Source organism: Rhincodon typus, chromosome 16 (assembly GCF_021869965.1).
Source record: "Rhincodon typus isolate 14 chromosome 16, sRhiTyp1.1, whole genome shotgun sequence".
NCBI lineage: Eukaryota > Metazoa > Chordata > Chondrichthyes > Orectolobiformes > Rhincodontidae > Rhincodon > Rhincodon typus.
In genome coordinates this window covers 1,837,373-1,857,411 of record NC_063347.1, presented here as the reverse complement: position 1 = coordinate 1,857,411, position 20,039 = coordinate 1,837,373, and the positions used below count along the sequence as shown (strand labels likewise).

Genomic DNA, 20,039 nt, shown 5'->3' with positions numbered 1-20,039 from the left:
CGGCACTCCCTCAGTACTGACCCTCCGACAGTGCGGCACTCCCTCAGTACTGTCCAAGTGTGGTGAATGTTGAGGGGTGTGAGTGGCTCTAAGCAACAGCTGAAGTACCTTGTTCACAAATACTTCCAGTCCCTGTGTGACAGCACATCTGGATATAAGGAATAAGAACAGGGCTGTGTGATGGATAACATTTGTAATCTCTGGCTCGTCTCCATCCTGCACCATGTTTATGTCAGGAAGTTGCTGTGTGTGTGTGTGTCAATACCTGTCAGCCTTACCCTCCCAGAGCAGCTCCTCATTGGGCATAATCCCGAGAAACTGCACCGGAGTTTTCTCAACAAGACTTCTGTTACTGTTTACAATATTCGATTAATAGAAATATCTGCATGGTGTTAATTTTTCTGAAGAAGATTATTGTAAGTTATCATTATAATGCATGTTTCGAACATGAACATATTGATGCTTAGGATTCTGCCATGAATTTACAATGTATCTATAAATTCATACCATTACCACAATTAGCAGTGAAATAGGAGTCAATTGCTGATTCTTTCTAGTAATTCCCAGATTTCACTGCTCCATGGGAATTGCTGCCTTTTCTAAAAGTGGTTTGAGAGCCCCGCTTTCCCATTTCCCAGAATAAATCTGATTGTGACAGTCTGCAGCCAACCAAGAGAGACTCTCAGTCCTGGAATAATGAGCTGCACTGACCCTGATCATAGAATCACAGAATTTTACAGTACAAAAGGAGGCCATTATGTCTGTACCAGCTCCCAAAAGAGCTACCCAACAATCCCAGTCTCCAGACCGATCTCTGTAAATTCATCCCTTTCCAATATCTATCCAGCTCTCTTTTGAAACCTCGCGTGGAATCCATCTCCCCTATTCACCCAGGCAGTGCATTCCAAATCCTAACAACTCTCTGAGTAAAGAAGTTTCTCTTCATCTCTCTCCTAGCTCGCTCACTGATAGTCTTGAAATTGTGACCTCCTAGTTACTGACATACCAACTAGTCCAAACAGAATATCTTTCTTTACCCTGTCAAAATTGTTCAGAACATCTCCATCAGTCACCTTTTAATCTTCCCTGCTCCAAGGAGAATAAGCTCAATTTCTCTAATCTTTCCTTGTATCTAAAATCTTTTATTCCTTGTATCATTCTAGTAAATCTTTTTGAACTCTCTCCAGGGCTTTTCCTTAAACAAGGTGTCCAGAACTGAAAACAATACTCCAAATGTGGTCTGACCAATGATTTGTAGGAGTGTAGCATCACTTCTTTGCTTTTATACTCTATGCCTCAATTTATAAACCCAAGGAGCCAATAAACTTCTTTCACAACTGTTTCAACTTGCCTGGTCACCTTCAGAGAATCATGTACATGAACCCCGAGGCCTCTCTGCTGTTGTGCTCCCCTGAAAGTTGTACCATTGAGCCTGTATTGTCTCTCCATGTTTCATTTACCAAATTGCATTACCTCACATTTCTCTGCATTGAAACTCATCTGCCATGTGTCTGCCCTTTTCACCAACCTGTCACTGTCCCTGTGAAGTCACTCAGCATCATCCTCACAATTTAATATTCTCCCTAGCTTAGTATCATCTGTAAATTTAGCGAGTTTGCTCTCAACACCCATCTCGAAATTGTAGATATAAATCAAGAAAAGGCAAGAGTCCCAACACTGATCCCTGGGGAACATCACTTTCAACTTGTCTCCAATCTGAGAAATGCCCATCTATCCCTGCCCTCTGTTTCCTATCTTTTAGCCAACTTCAAACTGGAACTTTCAGGTTAATACCATCTCGGACTAAAGTAAATTTGTACATGTTTAAAAACTGTACCATTTTACCCAACATGCATGCATTGAGTCCTCTGTACCTCATTATTCCAGGATCACTGTCTTCACACCTCATTATTCCAGGATCACTGTCTCTATACCTTATTATTCAAGGTCCGTATGAGATGCATCCTAAATTGCTGAGAGAGGTAAGGGAGCAAATTGCAGAGACATTGACAGAAATTTCCAAGGAACCATCAGTCCCAAACATTTCTAATTTGCTAATCAATCTGCCATGCTGCATTGTATCTAATACTTTCTGAAAGTCCAAATATACAACATCTACAGTGCTACCCTCATCCACTGCCTGTGTCGCCTCCTCAAAGAACTCATTTACATTTGTCAGACGGGACCTGCCCTTAACAAAGCCGTGTTGACTGTCTAGCATTAACTTATTTTTCTCTAAGTGTATAATTACCTTATCCTGTAATACGGCCTCCATCAGTTTCTCACTGTTAATGTCAGGTTGGCAGCTCTGTCGTTTCCTGGGTTATCATTTGTCCCTTTCTTAAACAACAGTGTCACATTTACAATCCTCCAGTTCCACCAGGACTAATCCTGTGTTCAGAGAGGCCACGGGAAATTTCTGTCAATGTCCCTGCAATTTGCTCCCTTACCTCTCTCAGCAATTTAGGATGCATCTCATACGGACCTTGAATAATACGGTATGGAGACAGTGATCCTGGAATAATGAGGTGTGAAGACAGTGATCCTGGAATAATGAGGTACAGAGGACTCAATGCATGCATGTTGGGTAAAATGGTACAGTTTTTAAACATGTACAAATTTACTTTAGTCCGAGATGGTATTAACCTGAAAGTTCCAGTTTAAATTGTGCAGTTGCCAACCTTAAGAAAGTTTTCTCTCGGTTTCCAGAGAAAGACCAGTTTAATTGAGAAGCCATGACTCAGACTGGCTGCTTTGTGTTCAGACAGAAGACAGCAAGAGTGAGGATGGGGTGTGGGGAGCATTATTGAGATATTTACAAATATTAAACATCTTGATAATACCAGGCCTGCCTTCAGAGGAGTCGGGAAACCTATGAATTTGTACAGCCCATTTCTATGCCCCTTTTAGCTTGTGAGTGTTTTCAATTCGAAAATAGAGGCCACAGCAAGGCTTTGTATTAAACAAGATGAAGGTTAGTTTATTTTAGAACAATTACTGTTTTTACTCCAGTAAAAGTGATAAAGTTATTATCTAAAACATACATATACTGAGATTACAAGGAGGTCATGAGGAAGGATATTTATAAAGATGAACGTAAGATCAGTCTCTCTGATCGTCATGGGCCTGGATTGCTCAAAGGCTTATGTTAATGTATGAAGAGGTTGAACATGGAAGCCTGATTCTGCAGCTATAATGGCTCTTGTAGTCATATGGACTCAGTAGAATTTGGCTGAGACAGAAAGGTTCTCATTGCTTGTTCTGAGGATACAGCACTTGCAGATTGCCTAGTTTTTCAGTAGGACATCAATTGATTTTGGTATACTGCCTTCTTCCTTGTGCTGCCTTTGGTTGAGGACCCTGTCTCTGATGGTGTCTTTCAGTGTTCTTCCTGGGGATGTGGGGGTGGGGAGGAGTGTGAGCTGGGCTCTATGGTCACAGTCTGTCTTATACAGATCTAAATATGAACTGGCTGCTATCCCAATACTGTTGCATCATACTTTCATATTAAGCATGAGATTGGTCTAGGCCTGGAGTATACCTCCAATCCATTTGTGTCGTTGAGGGAACTAACTTTTCAAACTGTATTAGTCATCATCTTGAACATCTCACATTGTCAGGTTACAGTGGGCTAGGAAAATCTATTCACAGCTGAAGGTGAACCACTATCAAAGGGTTTCTATATATGCCCTTGGGTACCTTCATGTTTTCTTCCTGAGATAATTACAGTCTCAACCAAATACCAGCTGAATCCTCAACTACAGTCGTGTGATTTCAGGTAGTCATGTGATTTCTGGAAGCCATTTTGTAAAATGGTTTGTCCACTTCGAAGACAAATTGTCTTTCTTCACAAAATAGCGAACATTATAACTTCATAGTGTGAATATTATAATTACACAGTCAAGGAATTACACTGGCAAAAGTGATATGAGGAAAGTTTCTTAATACATTGAGTGGTTAGGATCAGGAGCGCCCTGCCTGTTCGTCTGGTGGATGCAGGTTTAACCAAGATTTTCCAAAGAGAATGAGATTAAAGCAGTGTGCACAGTGATAGGGAGAAGGTGCTGGGTGGGATCCTCATTTGGAGAGACACTGTAGACAAGATGGGCCGAATGGCTGCCTTCTGTGCTGTGGTACTGAGACTCTGCTATTGTTCAAGAAAGCAATTGCAGAATAAATCTAATTAAACTGCATTTATTACCAAACTATTAAACATCACGTAAAAATCATCAACAGTGACAGCGCAGTGCAAAAGGAAGCACGGTTCTGCAGGTCAGGGGGTGAAAACGGATTTGCAAATCATCTGATTCACACCAGAGATCTCCGAGAATCCTCTGAGAGGTACAAATGGCCAGTTTAATCCAGGTACGGCAAGGGATTGTCTGACCATCCAATCACTGTCCTTTCTCCAGTGGATTACCTCTTGTCTAGTGAATATGACTGGATCCCAATTGGTACATTCCTGGGCTCCACATTGGGTAAGATCCAAGGGTTGAAATGAAATCACATAATTGAAGCCTGAGTGCATTACTCGGGAGAGCAAGCAGCACAGGATCGATGGGCCAAATGGCTGGATGGGCCCTCATACAGTCTGCTTCTATAATTCACTCAGTCACAATGAGTAGGAAGATCCCAGGTTCAAAGTTGATATCTGGCTTGGGGTACAGTCATTAGCTTTGATCACTGGGATAGAGAAGGGAATGGAACCAGAGTGCAGGCTATTGACTCCTGTTTGGTGACGAAAGGTGAGAGAGAGGATAGGGGAGAGGAGGGAAGAGGGGAGGAAAGGGAGAGGAGAGAGGAGTGGAGTTGGGGAGCTTATTCGACTTTACCTGATTGGCTCTGAGCAAGCACTCACAGCAGATAGGAGGGAGGGAACTTTTGAGTATGGAATACTACGGGGAGGACAGAGGTAGAGAGAGAGAGTTGGGGGGTGGGGGGAGAACAAGACAGGGAGAGAGAGTGGGGAAGAGAGGGAGCAGAAAGTATGGGGAGGGAGGGCAAGAAAGATAAGGCTGTGGAGAGAGAAGGTATGGATGGAGAGGGAGGACTAAAGGTGGAGGGGGAGGTGAAGTGTGTGCAGAAAGTGGACTGGAGAGAGAGGATGGTGTAACTGAGATGTTCAAGACAAACTAAAGAGTTGATAACATCGACAGAGAGAACGTGTGGTGGGTTTGGTACTGGGAGTCAGGAGGCCAGAACAAAATGATGTTACCTTAAGTTCAAAACCAAGCTGAGCAAGACTGACATCAGGACGCAATTCTTCACACAATGGGAGTTGAAAGCAAGAATTCCCAAAGATATGTGGATGTTGGACATCAGTTGGAGATTCCAAGATTCTTGTTGGAAGAGGGCAGCAAGAGATATGGAGCGAAGCTGTGTCAGTGAAGTTGAGGTTATTTGATTTATTACTGTGACATGCACTGCGATACAGTGAAAAGTCCAGACAAATCATATCTAACATAAGCACATCAGGGTAGTAGAAAAGAATGCAAAATCTACCGTTACAGCTACAGAGAAGGTTTAAAATTTTTGAGAAGACAGAGACGGTGCAGAGGAAGATTAACTCTAATATGAGAAGTCAGTTGATGAGTCTGATAACAGCAGGGAAGAAGTTGTTCTTGAATCTGTTAGTATGTGTTTTCAAACTTTTGTATCTCCTGCCCGATGGGAGAGGGTGGGAGAGGGTATAACCGGGGTGGGAGGGTCACAGTGAAAGCTCAAGGGCATTTTTCAAAAATCTGTCAGTTAATTGTGAGGGTCATGGCTGAGTCAATGTTTATTGTCCATCTTTAGAATGTGCCCCTATGGCTTCCTCCCTTATCTGATATTTAAATGATGATTGTCTTCTGCTGATTGGAGAAGTGTGGAGGAGCTAAGGCCAAAGATTTGGTATCCAGACCGAAATCAATGATGGCAACAACAACAATGGTTCTCCGTGAATCATAGAATGGCGCTGGACAGAAAGTGGTCATTTAGCCCATCAACTCTGTTCTGGCCCTTTCAGAGAGCAATCCATTTAATTACAGATTTCCACCAATTGGCCAAATATCTGGGAGTGGGATCAGAGGTGTCACTAGAATTGCATTATTATTGATTATTAGCAAATGTTCGTCTGGGTATTCATTCCTTTATCAGAAAGTGACATTGTCAGTGATGAGAGTCTCTGGAACAAACAGTTTTGCTTCTTTTCCTTGTTTCCAATCCGTTGCTAGTATTCGACGGTGACCGTTTTGGTCCTCAGATACTCATTCAGAGCTTCTTGCCCTGTGGAATAAGAGAGGGATAGTAACTGTATTGTAAACAGCAGTGATCCATCAGCAGAAAGTGGTGCGACCTCATCTCAGCTCCTTCTGCCATCAATTGAGGAACAGGATGGAGGCCATTCTAACCCTCAAACACATAGCTGACCCTTGCCATTAAATTACAGCAGGGTTGACCTGTACCTCAATGCCTTGGTTCCAGAATGACAAGGACATGAGTTAACCCTTTTACCCCACAGGACTACTACGAGGGAGCACTTCAGTTACATGAGGGAGGAGGGTGAGGTGGAAAGGGGGAACAGCCAGGAGCCACTCATTTTGAGAAAATGATGACTTTGAGAAAATTGTGAGGCTGTTCCCAATCACTGCACTTGAAACAAACCAGTTGAAGTCACTGCGCAACATCTCCACTATTGAGCGATCTCCCAAACCCACAACAACTTCCATCTAGAAGGACAAGGGCAGCAGATACAAGGGAACACCACCCCCTGCAAGTTCCCCTCCAAGCCACTCACCATCCTGACTTGCAAATGTATTGCTGTTCCTTCACTGTCACTGGGTCAAAATCCTGGAATTCCCTCCCTGAGGGCATTGTGGGTCTACCTACAGCACATGGACTGCAGCGGTTCAAGAAGGCAGCTCACCCCCACCTTCTCAAGGGGGCAAATAAGGACGGGCAATGAATGCTGGGCCCAGCCAGTGATGTCCACTCTTCATAATTTTCTTTTATTATTAATTCACAGGATGAGTGCGTCGCTGGCTAGGGCAGCATTTATTGTCCATCCCTAATTGTCCAGAGGGCAGTTAAGAGTCAACCACATTGCTGTGGGTCTGGAGTCACATGTAGGCCAGACCAGGTAAGGATGGCAGTTTCCTTCCATAAAGGACATCAGTGAACCAGTTGGATTTTCCTGACAATTGACAAACGGGGTTTTATGGTCATCAATATGTTCTTAATTCCAGATTTTTATTGAATTCAAATTCCACCATCTGTTGTGGTGGGATTCAAACCTGGTTCCAGAACATTACCTGGGTCTCTGGATTAACAGTCCAGCGACAATAGCACTAGGCCATCACCTCCCTCTATAAATAACAAGCAATCATTCCAATAAAGTAAATTTTCATTTTAGGAAGAGATAACACAGTGTGGAGCTGGAGGAACACAGCAGGCCAGGCAGCATCAGAGGAGCAGGAAAGCTGACGTTTCAGGTCGGGATTCTTAACAATCAAAGCAAAGGAGGCACTGCACCTTGTGGTTTCGAGCAGTATTCTGTAGAATTTAGCTGGGCTCTATTCCCACACACAGCATTTATGTTAAAATAGCTAACTTTCACCTTCCCTAATCAGGATTCAATGTATGTTTTGCGTTTTGAACAGGTATAGTTTAGGTTGCATAAATCTAATTTTTTTTTAATCACTGCTCTTGTTAAAGCTAAGTGCAGTATGTTACAACAAATAGAGTTATCTTCCTGGTACAAGAGGACCTGCTGTGAGTTACTTTTGTGCTAAGTGGCAGTCCGTTGGGTAAATTGGTCAATGTGGGGCTCTGCATTGGGAATTTCCAAATGCTGTGGCCGTTTTTGGGAAAGTGCAGTGGGATTTTCAGCACACTCTTCCCTGCAACACTGTGACACCTGGGGTGGATCTTTGACTGTTTGGCTTGTGATAGTGGAGCAGTCCCGATCCAGAAGGTGTCTCTAATTCTCCTGGGTAGATACCCTACCTAGATCCTTGCCAAAGCCGGATTGCTTAAAGCCCCCGAATGGTGCAGCGACGTCAGTTTTGTTGTAGGTGTTAATGAAGACAGTTCCAGCCTGCAGTTTCTCACTGACGTAGAGAGCTTTGCTGAGATCGCAGGTGAACACGCCTGCAGCCAAACCATACTCAGTGTTATTGGCTCGACTCAGGACCCCTTCCAAATCCCTGTTGAAATAAAACCCAGGGTCAGCACAACAACATCACTTCACAATACTGAAGTCACCCTATGCCTGTAGACAGCCCAGAGCAGACTCATCGGCACAGCTATTAAACATTTAAAGCATCCACCTTCCTCTCTCAGTCTGCCCTGTGCTGCTAACATTTATCACATGTCTTTTGTGGTGAGCGGGGAGCAGGCAGTTTGAGAGAACCTACCCATTTTGAAATTTGGAGATAATCATGATCGGGCCAAAGGATTCCTCCTTCGCAATGAACGTATCGTCCTGTACATCAGTGAACACAGTTGGTTCAAAGAAAAACCCTGCAAAAGAACCAGAAACTCACAGTGACTGTACAAAAAATATACTGCCCCTGTCCTGGGAATGTACAATGGGAGACAGTGCAGAAGGAGATTTACTCTAACCCTGTGCTGGGTCGGAGGGTCAGTGCTGAGGGAGGGCCGCACTGTCGGAGGTCAGTGCTGAGGGAGCGCCGCGCTGTTGGAGGGTCAGTGCTGAGGGAGTGCCGCACTGTCAGAAGGTCAGTGCTGAGGGAGGGCACACTGCCAGAGGGTCAGTGCTAAGGGAGCACCGCACTGTCAGAGGGTCAGTACTGAAGGAAGTGCTGCAGTGTTAGAGGGTCAGTGCTGAGGGAACATTGCACCGTCGGAGAATCAGTACTGAGGGAGGGCCACGCTGTCAGAGGGTCAGTGCTGAGGGAGTGCCACACTGTCGGCGGGTCAGTGCTGAGGGAGCGCTGAGGGAGTGCCACACTGTTGAAAGTGCCGTTTTTCATAGTAATCATTTCTGCCTGAATCAACAACATGAACACATGGTATCGAGTCATTGCTGGAGTACAGCTTGTGGGATCTTGCTATGCACAACTAAACATCTATCTTCCTGAATACAAACAATGACAATACTTCATTAAACGCTGGAATGGCTCTATTTTACTATGGGGTATTCCAAGTTTTTGGAAGGTGCTAAAGAATTTCATATAGACCAGTGAGCCTTACTTCAGTTGTGGGTAAAGTGTTGGAAAGGATTATAAGAGATAGGATTTATAATCATCTAGAAAGGAATAATTTGATTAGGGATAGTCAACACGGTTTTGTGAAAGGTAGGTCGTGCCTCACAAACCTTATTGAGTTCTTTGAGAAGGTGACCAAACAGGTGGATGAGGGTAAAGTGGTTGATGTGGTGTATGTGGATTTCAGTAAAGCGTTTGATAAGGTTCCCCATGGTAGGCTATTGCAGAAAATACAGAGGCTTGGGATTGAGGGTGTTTAGCGGTTTGGATCAGAAATTGGCTAGCTGTAAGAAGACAGAGGGTGGTGGTTGACGGGAAATGTTCATCCTGGAGTTCAGTTACTAGTGGTGTACCTCAAGGATCTGTTTTGGGGCCACTGCTGTTTGTCATTTTTATAAATGACCTGGATGAGGGCGTAGAAGGATGGGTTAGTAAATTTGCGGATGACACCAAAGTTGGTGGAGCTGTGGATAGTGCGGAAGGATGTTGCAGGTTACAGAGGGACATAGATAAGCTGCAGAGCTGGGCTGAGAGGTGGCAAATGGAGTTTAATGCGGAAAAATGTGAGGTGATTCACTTTGGAAGAAGTAACAGGAATACAGAGTACTGGGCTAATGGTAAGATTCTTGGTAGTGTGGATGAGCAGAAAGATCTTGGTGTCCATGTGCATAGATCACTGAAAGTTGCCACCCAGGTTGATAGCATTGTTAAGAAGGCGTACAGTATGTTAGGTTTTATTGGTAGAGGGATTGAGTTTCGGAGCCATGAGGTCATGTTGCAGCTGTACAAAACTCTGGTGCGGCCGCACTTAGAGTATTGCGTACAGTTCTGGTCGCCGCATTATAGGAAGGATGTGGAAGCATTGGAAAGGGTACAGAGGAGATTTACCAGGATGTTGCCTGGTATGGAGGGAAGGTCTTATGAGGAAAGGCTGAGGGACTTGAGGCTGTTTTCGTTTGAGAGAAGAAGGTTAAGAGGTGACTTGATAGAGACATACAAGATGATCAGAGGATTAGATAGGGTGGACAGTGGGAGCCTTTTTCCTCAGATGGTGATGGCTAGCACGAGGGGACATAGCTTTAAATTGAGGGGTGATAGATATAGGACAGATGTCAGAGGTAGGTTCTTTACTCAGAGAGTAGTAAGGGCATGGAATGCCCTGCCTGCAAAAATAGTAGACTCGCCAACTTTAAGGGCATTTAAATGGTCATTGGATAAACATATGGATGATAATGGAATAGTTTAGGTTAGATGGGCTTCAGATTGGTTTCACAGGTCGGCGCAACATCGAGGGCCGAAGGGCCTGTACTGCGCTGTAATGTTCTATGTTCTATGTTCTATATTATTTTTGATCAGTCATCTGTCACAGGGACAAGTGGGATTTGTCTGGATGCTGAGATTATTGTTTGTGTAAACCCTGCTACATTCACACACCAGGTCTCAGGACTTGCTTCCCTCCATATGTGAGCGTGGCCCCTTCCTTCACTCCTGTAGCGCAATACTCAATCAGTTTGTCCAGGTGGGCCTTATGGTTCTGAGGCCCATGGTCTGTTGACCTGTCCAAAGGGTCACCAATCTTCATTTTCTTTACTTCTTCAACCTGTCAGATAGTAACAAAGAAAGAGGATAGAAATGAATTCTGAAGAAGAGTCACATTGGACTCGGAAGGATATATTAGGGTAGTTTCTAGATGGTACAAAGTTAAATGCAGTGGATGTCTAAAGAGACTTGGGGTTCAGGTGCATAGACCTTTAAACAAACAGGTGCAGAAAGTAGTCAACAAAGCTAATGGGATGCTGGTGGACTGGACTACAAGGATGCAGAAGTCATGCTGCAGTTATACAAAACCCTGGTTAGAGTCCAAGTGGAGTACTATGAGCAGATGTGGGCACCACACCTCAGGAAGGATATATGGCCTTGGAGGGAGCACAATATCAGTTTACAAAAATGGTACCTGGATTTCAGGGGTTAAGTTATGAGGACAGATTATACAAATTAAGCCTGTTTTCTCTCGAACTTAGAAGGTTAAGGGGTAGTCTGATTGAAGTCAGGGCTTTTTCCAGCCCTGTTTACGGGACCACTAAAACAACTAAAGATTTCTTTCCAGCTTTGGTGGCCTGGAAACTGCCAAAATTATACTGTTTTTCTGCTGGCACAAATCTTTTCTTCAGAATTGCAACCTGCTTCAGTCCTCTGGCCCCTTTATTGTAATAAAAAAAAGCTCAACCACACAAACACTTCAGGAACTATCTCACCAGGTTATAGTTAACTCACAGAATTCCTTGAAAAGAAAACACGTTACCTTTACCGAATTGAAAACTAAAAGCTTGTTTAACTTTACTTTAAAACCAAGTCCCAAATAATAAGAATATACCATAAGCCTTCATCAAGCTTCATACTGCCCCCTAAATATAAAGGTATCTTCAATAGCATTTTCATTTTCTAGTAGCAATCCCCTCATCACTATTTCTATTTAAAATTGAAACTAATATTATAATTTACATTAAGCACACAGGAATTTCCATAACAATCATATTCTAAGCAAATTTTTGTTGATGAATTTGTTTTCCTCCACATCTTGAATAAAATCTGACTATAACACTCTCTTCCCACTGCATGCATTATTTTCAAATTGTATGGTTGCAGCTTTAAACTCCAACAAAACACACTCAAATGTTTGTTATAGAATCAGTCCAGTAAAGGGGGAGGATTATTATCCATATCAGGAACATTCTCTGAAGAATTTTCAGGTATAACAAGAATATTACTGGGGAGAAAAAGGATTAGATCTTTCTTTTTCTTGTTTCCAAATTGTCTTTTAAATTTATATATTTTGTTTAATAAACATATATTCTTTTGTTAGTCAGTGACTGACCACCATGGTGAACAAATTGGGGTTACATTTTGTTTAAGTCCTGGAATAGGATTTAGTGTCTGATGTTAATGTCTGAGGGAGAAAGCGATTCTGCACTGATCCAGGGTTGAGACAAAGTGGGGATTAAGTTTTGCTCTACATTCTGAGTTGAACCACTGTCTGATACTGAACTTCATTGAATAGGCAGAGAACTGTCAGACTCACCACTTTTTGCAGAAACTGATCATGAATAGATTCTTCGACGAAAAGCCGACCAGCAGCAATACAGTTCTCTCCCTTGTTGAAAAACACAGCCCCCATTCCCTACAGAGAAAGCAAATGTTAAATGTACATTTACATGAATAGCCATCACACTGCCTGGGAGGGGTATTGAGGCAGGAAACCTCACAACCTTCATAACATTCAAGGCTATGGGTCTAGTGCGGAAAGGTGGGGCTAGTTTTGGGCCCCATATCTTGGGAAGGATGTACTGGCCCTGGAGCGGGGTCAGAGGAGGTTCACGAGAATGGTCCCAGGAATGAAAAGCTTAACATATGAGGAACATTTGAGGACTCTGGGACTATACTCATTGGAGTTTAGAAGGATGAGGGGGGATCTAATTGAAACTTTCAAAATACTGAATGGCCTGGACAAAGTGGATGTTGGGAAGATGCTTCCATTGGTAGGAGAGACTAGGACCCGAGGGCACAGCCTTAGAGTAAAGGGAAGGCCTTTTAGAACGGAGATAAGGAGAAACTTCTTCAGCCAGAGAGTGGTGAATCTATGGAATTCACTGCCACAGAAGGCTGTGGAGGCCAGGTCATTGAGTACATTTAAGACTGAGATAGATAGGTTCTTGATTATCAAGGGGATCAAGGGTTACGAGGAGAAAGCAGGAGAATGGGGTTGAGGAACTTATCAGCCATGATTGATTCGTGAAGCAGACTTGATGGGCCGAATGGCCTAATTTCTGCTCCTATGTCTTATGGTCTTATGGATTTAGTGTGGATGGTACAGGCAGTGAGCGGGTTTCGAGTGGATCTGTTCATGAGTCCATTTGTAAATCGATTTGAACCAGTTGGATCTTTAAAATTACAGCCCTGTATGGGACTGTGCTTGTAAGTACAAGCATTCATAAGTTGGATGTTGGTAATTCAGGGACCCCCGGAGTCTATTTTTGGCAGGATGGGTTGAAGGGTTCTTCTCTCCTGTATTTGTATGATAGGTAATATATTCCGGTCCTTTGATATTGGTACACTGCCATCACTGCCCACTCACAATATCAGCCACAATGTTGGACTGGAGTTACGTATGGATCCAGGCCTGGTAAGGAATCATATAATCCTTACAGCATGAAAACAGGCCGTTTGGCCCATCTAATCCACACCGACCCTCCAAAGAGCACCCCACCTAGACTCAACCCCCTACCCCGTCCCTGCAACCTTGCATTTCTCATGGCTAGCCCACCTAACCTGCATATCCCTGGACACTTTGGGCAATTTAGCATGGCCAATCCATGACTGTGCAAAGAAACTGGAGTACCAAGGGGAAGCCCATGCAGACACGGGGAGAACGTGCAAACTGCATGCAAACACGGGGAGAATGTGCAAACTGCACACAGACACGGGGAGAATGTGCAAACTGCACGCAGACAGTTACCCAGGGCTAGCAGGTGAATTCCTGGACAGACATTAGTCAACCTGTTGGACTTTTAGGATTATCCCCTAGATTAATGATTACCTCCTTCTCCTCCTACTCCAAAAATGACCCAGATTCATTTTTAATTACTTGTCTTAACTCATGACCAATGAATTATTATCAGTTACTCTAACATTAACCTTTAGGTAATCCAGTCTTGCAGTCTAGCTTCCTGTCCAGTGAGACTGATCCCTGCATTTCTAAAGATTATGAGCAGTTCATGGCAGAATCAGAAAGAGTCCATCACTTCTTCAGTGATCTGGGATTGTATGTGTTAAAGCTCACAGCCTGCATTGTTTTATTATCAGAGAATGAAGAACACAAACAGTGGATACAGAGAATGCTGGAGAAACTTGGCATCTATGGGGAAACCAAATTCACATTTAAAGTCCAATATGACTCTTGTTCAGAATTCTAAAGTAAAACTGTGTTTCTCTCTCCACAGATGCTGCCAGACCTGCTGAGTTTCTCCAACAATTTCTGTGGAACTTTGCTTTTATTTTAGACATTTTGTTAAAACCTTTAAAAAGACTGGGTAAGCCTCTGATGGGGAATTGTGTTTAATTCTATATCTGACACTTTCATAAGGATGGCAATGTTTTGGAAAGGGTGTGGTGGAGATTTACCAGAATGAGACCAGGACTCAACGTCAGGAATGACGTGGGGGGTTTCAGCTATGTTCGGAGAAGAGAGGTTAGCGAAACAGCCTGAGTGGAGGCTTCACAGAGGTGTTCAAAATCATGAAGTTTTAGTGTGCACAAGAAGAAACTGTTCCCATTGGTTGGAGAGGTAGTAACAGGCAGGAGTGGCTCACCAATTAAAAATAAATGTGAAAAAATCAGAAGGGGAGGATTTTTAGAGACTTCATTGATACCATTTGGAATGCTTTGAACGTGAAAGGGAATTGGATATATAAATAAATTGGGTAATATTTTCAGGACTTTGAGCAGATTGGGGTAATGGAGAAAACTGGCTAGCCTATCAAAGAGTTCACCTGATGAAGGAGCTGTACTCCGAAAGCTCATGATTTCAAATGACCCTGTTGGACTATAACCTGGTTTTGCGTGACTTCTGGTTTCGTCCACCCCAGTCCAACACCAACACCTCCACATCATATCAAAGGGTTAGCACTGGTGCAACAGACCAATTAGCCATTTGATATGATTCAATGATAAAAACAAAACAACCCTGTACTCCCTGCTCAGTTCGAGTGAAAGTCATTTCTGAGTAAGGGTCTAGGCCCGAAACATCAGCCTTCCTGCTCCTCTGATGCTGCCTGCCTGCTGTGTTCCTCCAGCTCTGCACCTTGTTATCTCAGACTCGAGTATCAGCAGTTCCTACTATCTCTAGTGAAAGTATGTCTGGTTCCAAAGTCTTCAATGCACAGTCTGGCCATCAGTCCTTCAGAAATATTCTCCAACTGAACATTGGGAAGACCAAAACCATTGTGTCCTGTTCTCATGACTAAACTCCTCTCCCTAGCCCCAGTGTTCGTCTGAAATTGACTGCTCACAATCTCATGTCCAACTTTACCCTGGGTTGAGTTTCTGACCCCGTTATCACTTGGTCTCCAATTCAAGTCCATCTACTTCCAACCCAAATATTGCAGCTCCCTAACTCTGAGTCAGCGCTGCTGAAACTCTTTACTTTTGTTACCTGCAGTTTTGACTATTCCAAGGAGCCAGTTATAATGTATAAACCTGAATGTTGGGCATTAAGAGGTCTTTCAGACAAGGTGTGTATCGTGATCCTCACCTGCCCCATCTTCATCTGACAGACACATGTGTACTTTATAATTGGACAAAGTGGACAATAATACCCAAGCAGGAACCCTGGCTGCCCGGCATGGTCCTCAGTTCTTTCTGTCTCGTTAACTTTAGCAGCCGTGGCCCACACCCCTCCCCCATTAGGCCAGCCCAGACTCAGGGACACAGTCTGTGTAGCTGCGTTCAACATCCGGCAGTGGGTGGGTTGAGGGACGGGGAGGATATGAGCAGAAAGTGCTGCTTTGAGCCTGCAGTCCAGTGTTTCCCTGTGTGGAGAAGAAACCATCTCCACTCTGTCTGGGTGGGACATCACATTTACCCCCATCTGGGGTTAGTCTCCACTCTCCTCAATGAGGAGTGAGGTTCGATGGAATATGAAACTAGCTCCACTCTCAGTCCAGTGTGTTGGCTGCACAATGGCTTCGGTTAGAAGGAGCCCTGCTCGTTTTAGACACTTCAGACCCACAGTTTTGAGGTTAATCTTCTTACCGCACGCACAGCTTTGACTAAGTCGCAGTCACTGAAGATGATGAGAGGAGATTTACCCCCCAGCTCCAGAGATACTTTCTTCACATTAACCAAGGCACAGCTGCAGAGAGAGATACACCACCATTTAAAGTAAAGAGAAAACCCAGGTTCATTTTTAAATTTCATGAAAGCACAACCATGCCTCTACTTCATCAGAAAGCTAAGGAAATTTGCCATGTCCGCAATAGGTCTTACCAATGTTTATAGACGCACCATAGAAAGCATCCTATCCAGGTGCATCACAGCTTGGTAAGGTAACTGCTCTGCCCTAGACCGTAGGAAACTACAGAGAGTCATAAACATAGCCCAGTCCTTCACACAAACCAGCCTTCCTTACACTGACTATCTATACTTCATGTTACTTTGGGAAAGCAGCCAAATTAATCACAGACCCCTCCCACCCTAGTTATACTCTCTTCCACCCTCTTCCATTGGGTAGAAGATATAAAAGTTTGAAAACACATACAAACAGATTTAAGAACAGCTTCTTCCCTGCTGTTATCAGACATTTGAATGGATCTCTCAAATGTTAATACTGATCTCTCTCTCTGTACCTTCTCTGTGGCTGTAACGCTGCATTCTGTACTCTGTCCTGTTACCCTGATGCACTCTGTACAGTATGATCTGCCTGAAGAGCATGCAAAACAACACCTTTCACTGTATCTCAGTACATTTGACAACAATAAATCAACCAATCTAAAAAAACACACACATCCTGGTTTTCAAATCGCACTGTTCCCTTGCGCTTCCCTAACTCTGTAACCTCCAGGCCTGCAATATTTAGTTGGCTGGTTTGTGATGCAGTGTGATGCCAACAGTGTGGGTTTAATTCCCTGAATGGCTGAGGATACCATGAAGGACTCTCCTTCTCAACCTCTCCTCTCCCCTGAGGCATGGTGACCCTCAGTGAAACCGCTCCCCCTCCCCGCACCCCGCACCCCCCACCCCACCCCACAGTCATCTCTCTCCAATGGGAGAGCAGCCCTATGTGCTAGTAGGACTTTGGTGACTTTATTATTTATTTTATTCTTCCAATATATTTTATTTATTCTCTCATGGGAATGTGGATGACATTGACAAGTTCAATCTTATTGCCATCTCTACCCTGGAGAAGTGGTGATAAGCTGCCTTCTTGAACTCTTGTAGAGATCCCCACATTTTGGTTAGGGAGGGAATTCCAGGATTTTGACCCGACAGCGAAGGAACAGCGATATATTTCCAAGTCAGGATGGTGAGTGGCTTGGAGGGGAACTTGCAGGGGATGGTGTTCCCATGTATCTGCTGCCCTTGTCCTTCTAGATGGAAGTGGTCGTGGGTTTGGAAGGTGCTGCCTAAGAATTATTGTTGAATTTCTGCAGTGCATCTTGTAGATTGTGCACATTGCTGCTACTGAGCATCGGGGGTGGAGCAAAGGGTGAACTGTGTCAGCTCTAAAGCAGGTCTCCTACAAATTTCTCAAGGAGGAATGATATGAATGGACAGTAACATTTAAGAGTGAATTTTAGAAGATCACAATTCCAATTTGGATGTTTACTGGTTTGGAGATTTTCACTCTGATACTGGAGTTTGAATCCAACCTGACTGATTGAGGTCAGTCAACCAAAATTCAGAGATTTGATCCAGTCTAAGTGAAAGATTTAGCAGTTAAGGTAGTGAATGGGGCAACATTGAAGATCAGGGTGTAAGTATTGATGAGGACTCGTGCTCACCTCCAAATAGCGGTCAGGACATTTAAAAAAATTTGATTCCCACTCTACTATTACCGTCAAGCCAGGGGATCAATCCTGGTTCAATGGAGAGTGTAGGAGGGCATGCCAGGAGCTGCACCAGGCATACCTGAAGATGAGGTATCAACCTGGTGAAGCCGCCAAACAGGACTACTTGCACACCAAACAGCGAAAGCAGCAAGTGATAGACAGAACTAAGCAATCCCACAACCAATGGATCAGATCTAAGCTCTGCAGTCCTGCACATCCAGTTGTGAATGGTGGTGGACAATTAAACAACTGACTGGAGGAGGAGGCTCCACAAATATCCCCATCCTCAATGATGGAAGAGCCTGGCACATCAGGGCAAAAGATAAGGCTGAAGCATTCGCAGCAATCTTCAGCCAGAAGTGCCGAGTGAATGATCCATCTCGGCCTCCTCCAGTGGTCCCCAGCATCACAGATACTAGTCTTCAGCCAATTCGATTCACTCCCCGTGATATCAAGAAACGGTTGGAGACACTGGATACTGCAAAGACTACGGGCCTTGATAACATTCCGGCAATAGTACCGAAGTCTTGTGCTCCAGAACTTGCTGCTCCCCTAGCCAAGCTGTTCCAGTACAGTTACATCACTGGCGTCTACCCGATAATGTGGAAAATTGCCCAAGTATGTCCTGTACACAAAAAGCAGGATAAATCCAACCCGGCCAATTCCCGCCCCATCAGCCTCCTCTCGATCATCAGTAAAGTGATGGAAGGTATCAGTAACAGCGCTATCAAGCAGCACCTGCTCAGCAATAAACTGCTCAGTGACGCCCAGTTTGGGTTCTGCCAGGGCCACTCAGCTCCTGACATCATCACAGCCTTGGCTCAAACATGGACAAAAGAGCTGAATTCCAGAGGTGAGGTGAGAGTTGACAGTCTTGATATCAAGGCTGCATTCGACTGAGTGTGGCATCAATGAGCCTGAGCAAAACTGGAATCAATGGGTATCCCGGGGAAATTTTCCACAATGATACAAGAAGGCAGCTCACCGTCACCTTCTCCTGGGCAATAAGTGCAGTCTAGAGAGCAACACCTGCATTCTGTGATTGAATAGAACATTTATCTTTTCTTAAATAAAAACTCTCCTTTGATAAAGTGAAGGTGATTTGCTGGTCGCACTCTGCTCAGTTTCACAGTTACCTTTTCATGATTTGTTTGCCGACTGGGGTTGATCCAGTAAAGCCAAGCTTTCTAACATCGGGATGGTCAGCTATTCTCTGTCCAATCAACGAACCTGCAAACAGAAAAGTGGTCTCTGACCAAACAGATCTAAAACCAGACATAGGAGCAAATTACTGCTGATGCTGGAATCTGCACTAAAAAGAAAATGCTGGAGATCAGAGTGTGTCAGGCAGCATCTATGGAGAGGGAGACAGCTATCTTTTCAAGTCCAGATGATTCTTCGTCTGATGAAGAATAATTTAGACTTGAAACATGAACTTGCTCTCTCTCCATAGATGCTGCCTGACGCACTGTTATCTCCAGCATTTTGCTGTTTTCAAATCTAAAACCCCAGTGGATCCTCACAGCAATACTGCAGGACATGAGGGTGACATCTGATCACTCAACCTGAGCAGCTCTCACTTGGATCAGGAAGAGCTAACAAATGTTTCTCCGACAGGAAACAACAAAAGCTGGAGATCACAGTGGGTCTAACAGCAGCCATGGAGAGAAAGCAAGTTTCAAGTCAAGATTCTTCTCTGAGGCAGGTAGTCGTCATAAGTTCAGGTCCCACCCCAAGAGCCTTGAGCCCATCATCCAGAGACTCCTAATGCAATGCTGAGGGAATGCGGCTCTGTCCGAGGGGCTGTCCCTAATTTGAGACCTAAACCCAGAGGCTTATCCCTGAGCTCATATTCTGCAGAGGGACAGAGGAGTCTTCCTGGGTGATCAATACTAAAACCTCAATCAACGTCACTCAAATCAGATTCTCATGCTGTTATCGTAGCACTAGTTGTGAAATCGTGTTGTGTGCAAATTGTACACAGGTTTTCCTACAACAATGAACATTTTCAAAAAGGCCTTCATTGCCTTTGAAGCCCTTTGGGATAACCTGAGGATGTGAAAGGTGCTATGCAAATGCAAATCTTTCTCGTAGCTGATTACCCCAGTAAAGGAACAATCTCAGCCAATGATTCCAGGCAGAACTTTCCATTCTTGCCCAGGTGATTATTCCAGATTTTCATCATTTTTAGAGATAGTAGGAACTGCAGATGCTGGTGAATCTGAGA

General features: G+C 44.0%; 1 protein-coding gene across 1 annotated transcript in view; it reads right to left on the bottom strand.

The window, feature by feature from the left end:
• Positions 1-4,178: 4,178 nt before the first annotated feature.
• The window catches only part of LOC109925323 (cytosolic 10-formyltetrahydrofolate dehydrogenase-like), an 82,135-nt gene continuing 66,274 nt past the window's right edge, over positions 4,179-20,039 (bottom strand). Inside the window, exons 14-20 of the mRNA XM_048606659.1 lie at positions 18,949-19,077; positions 16,017-16,116; positions 12,289-12,387; positions 10,644-10,809; positions 8,397-8,502; positions 7,987-8,186; positions 4,179-6,267 (exon numbers count right to left, since the gene is read on the bottom strand). Of these exons, the coding sequence (XP_048462616.1) occupies positions 6,212-6,267; positions 7,987-8,186; positions 8,397-8,502; positions 10,644-10,809; positions 12,289-12,387; positions 16,017-16,116; positions 18,949-19,077 (856 nt within the window). The 3' untranslated portion in view covers positions 4,179-6,211. The remainder of the gene's footprint in view (positions 6,268-7,986; positions 8,187-8,396; positions 8,503-10,643; positions 10,810-12,288; positions 12,388-16,016; positions 16,117-18,948; positions 19,078-20,039) is intronic.